This window comes from Electrona antarctica, assembly GCF_951216825.1.
Source record: "Electrona antarctica genome assembly, chromosome: 22".
Classification (NCBI taxonomy): domain Eukaryota; kingdom Metazoa; phylum Chordata; class Actinopteri; order Myctophiformes; family Myctophidae; genus Electrona; species Electrona antarctica.
In genome coordinates, this window is record NC_136805.1 from 8225094 (window position 1) to 8235679 (window position 10586).

General features: G+C 43.1%; 1 protein-coding gene across 1 annotated transcript; it reads left to right on the forward strand.

The window, feature by feature from the left end:
* Positions 1 to 1319: 1319 nt before the first annotated feature.
* On the forward strand, positions 1320 to 7231 carry bsk146 (brain specific kinase 146; the record flags this gene model as incomplete). Its single annotated transcript, XM_079492155.1, has 4 exons — positions 1320 to 1494; positions 2791 to 2993; positions 5373 to 5564; positions 6452 to 7231. The coding sequence occupies 4 exons, from the start codon at positions 1320 to 1322 to the stop codon at positions 7229 to 7231; spliced, it is 1350 nt and encodes a 449-aa protein (XP_079348281.1).
* Between the last annotated feature and the right edge of the window lie 3355 nt (positions 7232 to 10586).

A 10586-nucleotide genomic window follows, 5' to 3' on the forward strand; every position in this document is an offset into this window, starting at 1 on the left:
CTGTGATGGTCCATTTGGTATCCCCTCCTCAATGACCCTGTGGGTTACAGCAGTGGTTCTCAGGCACCCCCATAACTCTGACCTGTGATGGTCCATTTGGTATCCCCTCCTCAATGACCCTGTGGGTTACAGCAGTGGTTCTCAGGCACCCCCATAACTCTGACCTGTGATGGTCCATTTGGTATCCCCTCCTCAGTGACCCTGTGGGTTACAGCAGTGGTTCTCAGGCACCCCCATAACTCTGACCTGTGATGGTCCATTTGGTATCCCCTCCTCAATGACCCTGTGGGTTACAGCAGTGGTTCTCAGGCACCCCCATAACTCTGACCTGTGATGGTCCATTTGGTATCCCCTCCTCAATGACCCTGTGGGTTACACTACTTGTAGTCTTAACTCACTCGCCGCCAAGTAAAGATTGTCTTTTGACGTCTTCTTTCCAATGGCGCTCGGTGCCTAGATCGTCTTTCGATGTCTTTTTATATTTGTATTGATTCAGAATGGTCTCGGTGGATATCAGTGATCTTAAAACCCTTTTTTCTCTGATTTGAGGCTCAGATTGATTCGCGAGGTAGCGAATCGTCGCTATACCTTGCAGTTACAATATTACCGCTTTTGATGACTTTTAAAAATACAACCGCCAGATTACCTTTAGGCGATTTTTGTTCCGGTTCATTTTGGGGTGAATTTTAGGGACTTCAAAATAAAAGATCCCGCTGTATCTGGCAGCAGATGGAGTTGCAGCGCTGGAGTCAGTGGTGGCGGTCAGTGATTGAAAATGATCAGAATCAACTTTATTGGTCGTAAAACAGAGGTGGAATTCATTTTTGTGAAAGCTCACTCATTCTTTCCTTGAAAAAAAGGGAAGAAGAAGAAGAAGAAGAAGGGGGAGGGGGGCAACGGGAAGAGAGATAAATTGATAAAAAAAACAGCAATTTATCTAAATATTTACACATAGACAGTATATCTATCCGAGTATCTAATATCCCTAATATAAAGTAGGTCTGTTTTTGGACTCTGGAGTTTCGTATTTGTGCTCAGCTCATTTACAAACAGCAGTTGTATAGTTGCTCAAACTATGACATTATACAGAGTACAGAACATCCTCTCATAATATTTAATTCAGCTATAACATTATACAGAGTACAGAACATCCTCTCATATTTAATTTAGCTATAATAACGTTCCTCTTTGTGTTTATTCTCTCTGCAGTGACACCAGCTGTTAGCTGCTGAGCTCGTTCTGCCTGAGCTCCAGCCCTCCCCTCGGTGTGTGTTTCCCAGTGCGTCCCCCTGCTAACCAGCGCACCCCCCCCAAAAGCAATGAGCTCCTCCTCTCCGCTGGTGTCCCGCGCCAACATGGACATCCTGGACGAGCTGCAGTTCATCGCGGCGCAGAACCTGGAGCGGCTAGAGGTCAACAAGTACTATGAGGTCATCAGGGAGCTGGGCAAGGGCACCTATGGCAAGGTAGACCTGGTCATCCATAAGATCCGAGGTGAGGGAACACACATGCACCTATCTACCATATATAGGGCCTAAATGGAAACAAGACCGCAAGGGTGCTACAGTATATGCCTTTTAGGTTAACCCATTTTGGGCGGGAACCCCTGTTGGTGTTTTAAGCATTATGTTATACTTTAGCTATTGAAAAATAGCAGATCTACAAGCTCATAGCGCGGCACTCGGTGCCGCGCTATGAGCTTGTAGATCTGCTATTTTTGAAAAATCGTGAAAATGTGGTGCAAATCATTGACTATGCTGTATATTCTTTCAGAGCGAACGTTTTTAACTCAAATCTTTGCTTCTGGGAGATCACTGGAACAACATATTTTCAGATGGGGGTCGGCGGCCAAATACAGATCATTTTTGGGGTCCTTGACATGAAATATTGGAGGTTTTTCAGAAATCTTTCATAATTAAGAAGTCATTTTTTAAATTTCGACGTCAGGCCTAAAGTGTTTGACTGTAGCCTGTTGTGTAGACTGTTCCTGTTTTTACATTTCTGTCTAATAAAACTATTCAATCAATCAATCAATCAATCAATCAAAGGTTGTTATAGTTTTGCACTTTTCATTTAGTTTTACATTTTAGTTTTGTTTTAGTTTTAAATTTCAGTTAGTATTCATTCCTTTTTCGTTTGCTAATTTAGCTTGGTTTTTATGTTGTGAAAATGCTTAGTATTAGTTTAGCTGTCATTATTTCTTTTGTGTTAAGGACATTTTCTCTATGAATAAAACATCTTTATTTAGCATAAAAACTAGTTTTCCTCATGGGGGACTGAAAAACGGTTCTTCCAGAGTGTTTTATTCTGAGAGTGGAAACCTTGTAAGTCCAAATAGTTCCATTTGTATTATCTATAGACGAATCCACAGAGGGGTGCCCTGGGTGCGGCCATTACTGAGGTGTAATCCATGGAGCAGTGCCCCCTGTAGGCCAGGTGTAGCTATATGTTTAATGGTACTATTGTGATGAAGTAGGGCATTCATTTAGAAAAAAAACAAACATTTTAAACATGGAGATACAAGGTTTCTGGCCGACAGCAACGATATCCTCTCAGCGATAATAAAACAGAAGAGACACACACTCACCTCTTCTTCACCTCTATGATGTAGAGACACACACTCACCTCTTCTTCACCTCTATGATGTAGAGACACACACTCACCTCTTCTTCACCTCTATGATGTAGAGACACACACTCACCTCTTCTTGACCTCGATGATGTAGAGACACACACTCACCTCTTCTTGACCTCTATGATGTGGCTTCATTCTCCCCGATTCCACTGGCAGGCACAAAGATGGCGCTGAAGTTTCTGAAGAAGAAGAGCACGAAGCTGAAGTCGTTTGTGAGAGAGTACAGCATCTCCCTGTACCTGTCCCCCTGTCCCTTCATCATCAACATGTTCGGCATTGCCTTTGAGACGGACGAGTACTACGTCTTTGCACAGGAGTACGCTCTGGCAGGGGACCTCTTCGACATCATTCCTCCACAGGTGCGCTTCATTAGTTTCATGTGTTTTGTTCATGTTAAACGGGAGAGTCTCTTTTCCCTGTGTTTCGCCCAGGTGGACAGGGTTTTGAAGTTTGGTTTGTGAGGTTATAGGTCCATTCGTTTTTGTGAAGTTAAAATGTTAGGGACGCAACCGGGGCGACACACCAATAAATGAGGGAGTCCAGTTGCCACTGGTTCTCAATCTGTGGGCTGGGGTCCACTGGTGGGCCGTGGGGATATTTAAAGTGCCCCCCCCAAATAATTGGTAAAACATAAAGGTTTATAACATACAACAATACAAAAAAAAGGTCTTTAAAATCTAGGGAAATATATTATTTTTTTTATATTCTGATTTTCGTCTTTTTTTCAAATCCTCGTTTTTCATCATTTTTGACCATGGGCTATAGCCCATCTCGGACGGCATACTATAGCATGCCGTTTTTCATCATTTTTGAGGATTTGAAAAAAAGACGAAAATCACTCGAGACAATGGACTATAGCCCATGGTCACGGACGGCATACTATAGCATGCCATTTTTCATCATTTTTGAGGATTTGAAAAAAAGACGAAAATCACTCCGAGACCATGGACTCGGAGTGCCCATGGTCTCGGGGTGATTTTCGTCTTTTTTTCAAATCCTCGTTTTTCATCATTTTTGACCATGGGCTATAGCCCATCTCGGACGGCATACTATAGCATGCCGTTTTTCATCATTTTTGAGGATTTGAAAAAAAGACGAAAATCACTCGAGACAATGGACTATAGCCCATGGTCTCGGGTGATTTTCGTCTTTTTTTCAAATCCTCGTTTTTCATCATTTTTGACCATGGGCTATAGCCCATCTCGGACGGCATACTATAGCATGCCGTTTTTCATCATTTTTGAGGATTTGAAAAAAAGACGAAAATCACTCGAGACAATGGACTATAGCCCATGGTCACGGACGGCATACTATAGCATGCCGTTTTTCTACATTTTTGAGGATTTGAAAAAAAGACGAAAATCACTCGAGACAATGGACTATAGCCCATGGTCTTGGAGTGATTTTCGTCTTTTTTTCAAATCCTCGTTTTTCATCATTTTTGACCATGGGCTATAGCCCATCTCGGACGGCATACTATAGCATGCCGTTTTTCATCATTTTTGAGGATTTGAAAAAAGGTGAAAATCACTCGAGACAATGGACTATAGCCCATGGTCACGGACGGCATACTATAGCATGCCATTTTTCATCATTTTTGAGGATTTGAAAAAAAAAGACGAAAATCACTCCGAGACCATGGACTATAGCCCATGGTCTCGGGGTGATTTTCGTCTTTTTTTCAAATCCTCGTTTTTCATCATTTTTGACCATGGGCTATAGCCCATCTCGGACGGCATACTATAGCATGCCGTTTTTCATCATTTTTGAGGATTTGAAAAAAGGTGAAAATCACTCGAGACAATGGACTATAGCCCATGGTCACGGACGGCATACTATAGCATGCCGTTTTTCATCATTTTTGAGGATTTGAAAAAAAGGTGAAAATCATTCGAGACAATGGACTATAGCCCATGGTCTCGTAGTGATTTTCGGTTGTAAACTCAGTGCTGAGAGTTTGAGCAATAGTCCACTACACCGTCACATAATTCTTATTGAAGGTACAGTATGTCAGTGATAGAAAGCCAAACACAAACCCTCCCACCCAACCCCCAACCCATTCTGGGCGGGAACCCCTTTTGGTGTTAGCATTATGTTATGCTTTAGCTATTGAAAAATAGCAGATCTACAAGCTCATGAACTTGTAGGTCTGCTATTTTTGAAAAATCGAAGAACCACTGACATAGAAACATAGCTTTTTCAGAAAACTGTCAGGATGTAGAAGACATTTTTAGAATCTGATCTCAGGTCAAAATGGGTTAAAAAATTTGCATCTGAGAGGAAATAAGAAGGTACAATGAAGAGGGCGAAAAGTGAGGGGAAAAAAGACAAAAAGGGGGAAAAAAGTCAGATGGGTGATACATTTTCAGAGCATGTTTAATTTAATGATCAATGGATTGATTGATGGCAACCTAGTATACCATGAATACAATGACCCTTTTCTTGCATTAATTCATTTATAATATTAACATTTATAATTATGATCATTGACATCTTTGTGTTTTGCCAGTAATTTGGGGGCCCACATGCTCACTCAGTCCTCTCCCGGTGTCTCTCTTCTCTTCCTCCTTCTCCTTCTCCTTCTCTTCTCTTCTCTTCTCTTCTCTTCTCTTCTCTTCTCTTCTCTTCTCTTCTCTTCTCTTCTCTTCTCTTCTCTTCTCTTCTCTTCTCTTCTCTCCTCTCCCCTCCCCTCCCCTCCCCTCCTCTCCTCTCCTCTCCTCTCCTCTCCTCTCCTTCAGGTGGGCCTTCCTGAGGCGGTGGCAAAGCGATGTGTGCACCAGGTAGCCATCGCGCTGGACTACCTGCACACAAAGAAGCTTGTCCACCGAGACATCAAGCCTGAGAACATTCTCATCTTTGACAGGGAGTGCCGCAAGGTCAAGCTGTCTGACTTTGGCATGACCCGCCGCGCAGGCTCCCCGGTCAAAAGGGTCAGTGACGCAACTGATGACATTAGGATGTTTAGCTGTACATTGCATAGACAGTAGCCATCTTGCTTGCTGTTTTATCATCTTTGCCATACAATAGAGCTGGCCGATATGTCAATATATTCGATATTATGGTATGAGAGACCAGATATTGTCTGAGATTTTGCTTACCATAATATCGCAATATAATCTAAATGTTGTCTTTTCTTGGTCTTAAAGGCTGTATTAAAGTCAAGTGTTAATATTGTCTTAACATATTAGACTGTTCTTGCTGATTGAAATGAACAATGAATGCCTCTACATGTTTGATCATCATATCCACCTTTTGCTAATGAATGTGTAAATCTTCTGATAGCACCAAGTATCATCCCCAAAAATCACCACATTATCCATGTAGAAGTTGTTTTGTTAAAGATGTATTTAATTTAGTGCAATATCGCCCCGCCCTGCCATACAGTTTAACCACATAAACCCTAGCATCCCTCCTCTGGGCATGTCATAATGGGTGAACATTTGGCAAAAATGGATATAGACATTCGGCAAAAAAATATTTGACAATTTGAAAATAGCAGATCTTCAAGATTGTACAACTGCTATTTTCACTATTTGACGTGCAACAAAGTATCTGGGATTTAAGTGGTTAATATGTCCATTATAGAAAAACATATTTAGCCGATAGAATTGCTCAATATCAACTAAAAACCCAGCATACACTCAAAATCTCAATTGTCTTGTAGGGAAGAGGCTCAACATTTCTCCGTTATATCAGAAGATGTTGGGTATGTGGTCGCCCTAGTGTTTCTAACAAAGCAAAATAGCATACGCTGGGTCTCCAAACTAATGGACGCGCGTCACTTCCTTCCTTCCTTCCTTCCCTCCCTCCCCCGCAGGTGAGCGGCACCATCCCGTACACGGCGCCCGAGCTGTGCGACGTGTCGCGCCACGAGGGCTTCTGCGTGGACTACAGCACTGACGTGTGGGCGTTCGGCGTGCTGCTCTTCTGCATGCTGACGGGCAACTTCCCGTGGGAGAAGGCACTGCCGTCCGACTCCTTCTACCAGGAGTTTGTGCGCTGGCAGCGGCGGCGCACGGCCGCCGTGCCGTCGCAGTGGCGCCGCTTCACCGAGCAGGCGCTGCGCATGTTCCGCCGGCTGCTGGCCGTGGAGCAGGACCGCCGCTGCTCCGTCAAGGAGGTCTTCGGCTACTTCAGCCACACCTGGATGCTGGACGGCGCCGAGCGCGAGAACAACAACAACCACAACGGGAACAACGCGGCGGTGGTGAGCGCCGCCGCCGCCGACCGGGAGCGGGAGCGGGAGAGGGGCGGCGGCGGCGGGGGAGGAGGAGGAGGAGGGGGCATCAGGGGCGAGGCGGACGGGACCACCTCGTCGTCTTCGTCGGGCGAGGAGGACGAGTCGGAGCAGCTGGCGGAGAGGATGAAGCAGCAGACTCTGTCGCCCATGTCCCCCGGCGGGGTGGTCGACAGGGAGAGAGGGACGGGAGCGGCCAACAAGGGAGGGATGATGGACGGTCCGGGCGGCGGGGGCCACCATTTTGTGTCGGTGTCCACCAACAGCTCCGTGTCGTCCACTAACAGCTACGAGCGGAGAGAGAACAACTCCCCCGGGGGCCGGATGCTGGTCACCACGCCCATAGAGATCTGTGTGTGAGAGTAGAGTAGAGTACCGCCGGACCAGCGTCTCGCCCGCCGTTGGCACGGACAACGCAGACGCACACTTTTGTACCGTTCACTTACGCCACATGGACATGCATGTCACACACACACACACACACACACACACACACACACACACACACACACACACACACACACACCCACATGTCACATAAGTCATGTCACACACACACACACACACACACACACACACACACACACACATACACACACACACAATACACAAATAGACCCACGTATAAACATAAATAAACAATGGATACATTATGTGTATCCTGTTGGTACGGCAGGTGAATTGAAGAATATTCGACCACAGTGACACAGCGAGGCAGTATTGGTCTGCATATTGCTTCATGGAGTGCACATGATCTTCATATCAGTCGGAGGAGGAGGTGCCCTAATGCAACAGCAGCAGTAGTGACATTTTTGACGTTTTCTGTTGAACGGGGCCGTCATTTAATGACCCGTTCAATCAAAGAGGCGTCCGAACGAATCGACATGAAAACAGACTAAAGCTTCACAATGGCTTCCGTCAGAGATCAACGTTACAAACAAACGTCTGAAAAGAAGACCAAAATGTATTTCTTAAAGCAATATTTTCAGCAAAAAATTCAAAAAAAAAGAAGCAAAACAGAAACTGTCTGAATTATTTCAATTATTTGCAGTATATGTGGCTGGGTGTTGTTTTTTTTCGATGAAGCCAAGGGACACAGAGCAGAGCTATTGATTTGTATTTTTGAAGTTGACTAAAATATACGGAAATACCATGTCAAATAAAAATAAATAAAAAAACAAGTGAATGATGGTTATAATGTTTAATGTGTTACAAAATGTGAAATGTGTGTATGTATGTATGTACCTCACTATGTGTTCTGTATGTATGAACCCAAAAAGATGCTTACGCAGAATTATTTTATGTTCAAGATTTGTCATCATTTATATTTATTGGGAGAAAGAGAAAAGAGAAACATCCATACACTTTTTTTTCCTCTATTGGTTTTTATAAAGTACCTTTTGTTTCTGTTCAGCGTGGTTTTGGGGCACACCTGTGCCAAATCCATTTGTTTGTGCAACACATTTTGTTTTGCTGCTGTACATATTGACTCTAGAGATGTACATATCAAAGCTGGAGAGATCAAGGCAAACAGATGGCATGGCGTGAAGTATTCATTGTGATCAATGTACTGGGGAGATTTATCTTCCCTGCTACTGGTTGCAAACAAAGATGTCCCTGAGCCTCTGACCAGACTGAGGAAAAGCTCAGGATCTCTTTGTTTATAACCAGTTCTTTAAACCATTTTGACCTGAGATCAGATTCTAAAAATGTCTTCTACATCCTGACAGTTTTCTGAAAAAGCTATGTTTCTATGTCAGTCGTTCTTCGATTTTTCAAAAATAGCAGACCTACAAGCTCGTAGCGCGCCACTCGGTGGCGCGCTATGAGCTTGTAGATCTGCTATTTTTCAATAGCTAAAGCATAACATAATGCTAACACAAAAGGGGTTCCCGCCCAAAATGGGTTCTAAAGCCTGATTCATATTTCATCGCACAGCGGTTTTTGCATGTCGGAAATAGCCAACTAACAAGCTCACAGTACGGTGTGGATGATGTGACACCTCGTGATCGTGTAGGTCGGCTATTGTTGCTGCACGACCTTGTCGTTGCGACAGACAAACAAATTAGGCTTAACAAACACAAACATATCTATTCCATGGTTGAAAAAAAGACTTATTTTCTACACGGTATGGTTTTCTCTTTTCTTTTTGAATGTTATAATGAAACTATTGTCTGAAAAGAGAGGACACAAACAAATGCTCATTTAGCATTTTCAATTTGATCTAAAAAGAAAGGAAAAGAAATCCAGTGAACATGTACACACTAGTCACATTTTTTATAAATTGCATGACAAGTAGCTAAAACATATCTATGGGAATTTGAACTGGCTATACAAAAATGAAAAGACAAAAAAAGAAAACGTAAAATGTTGTATTGTGTGATTTTGCTGTAGCACAATTTATTGCATTATGTCCCAGAGTGAATATTGCTGTTATGATCTCTTGAGACACCCTAGGGCTACGAATTGGAACAATAATTAGTTTTTATTCAGTGTATTGTATTTGTATGCTATTAATGTTGTGTATCCATCTCCCAAAAGTTAGAAATGGAGAAAAGGATGTAGGCTACGCATGGAAAACATACAATGAGAGGCGTTGTTTTAAATTACAGGGATGGATATGGTTGTATATTTTATGAGAAATCATTGCTTCGAAATTGCCAAATCTGTTGTAGAGTGAAAATCTAGAGCAGATTTTCTCGCTTTGTTGCCAAGTTAAATATCAGAAAAAGAAAAAAAGGAAATGCTTCCTTTCTTTGACTTATGGAGTAGCAGTAGCCTATAAACAAGAAAAAAAAGCCAGGAGCTTTGGAACATGCGTGGAATGGGCATTTTGTGCATTGCAACTTCCAGACAATAGCTGCATGAATGTGTATGTGCTAAAGCTCTAATTGTGAGAATTTGTTCATAGTTTTTTCTGTCACAAGCTGTAGTACAATACCTCATACCGTAGACGTAGAGTAGCTGTCAGGAAAATGTTTCTTTAGCTTGTAAAGCGCAGTGGCTTGACAACACTGATCGACTTAACCACATTAACCCTGGTGTGTGGTGCACTGGTGTCCCTATTTTGGGCATGTCGTTGTAGTTGGAAGATTCTCAAAAAATAGCCTAGACCTATTATTATATGCTTCATTTATACACATTTACACCTGGTGTTGTGCAGCAAAGATAGTGTAGATTGGCTATATTTGTCATACAACAAAGGCTTGATCTCTGAGCAGAATGCTCTCTTTCTCTCTCTCGGGCCCAGGACGAGGGTCACTCAAACTCCTTACCAATACCATTTGGATCATATTCACAAAGCGGCCCCAGATCACTGAACACGTGTGCAAATTACTACATCTTGTGACAATCTCTGACCTCATCGACAGCATTCTGACTCGGAACAATGGGGGGCAGTCTCGATACAAACACTGTACACAGTGCTGTGTCCCCTTTCTCACAATGGGTCCTTGTCGACCTTGGTTCTGGTCCAGTTACATGCTGTGTAGACATCTCAGTTTCTAGTGCTGGGGCATGCCAGATTCAATGGTTTCATGAGGTGAAAGAAAAAGAAGGAAGACCAAATGTTTAATTTTGTCTGAGCGGCAGCCTATACCCTGTGGGATTCCTCGGTCCCTTCAAATGAACACCTCTGTCTTTAAGACTTCCCCAGATTAATTGTAACCTAATTTATACTTTAAAAAAAAGGAATTGCCATTAGGCTGGAAACACG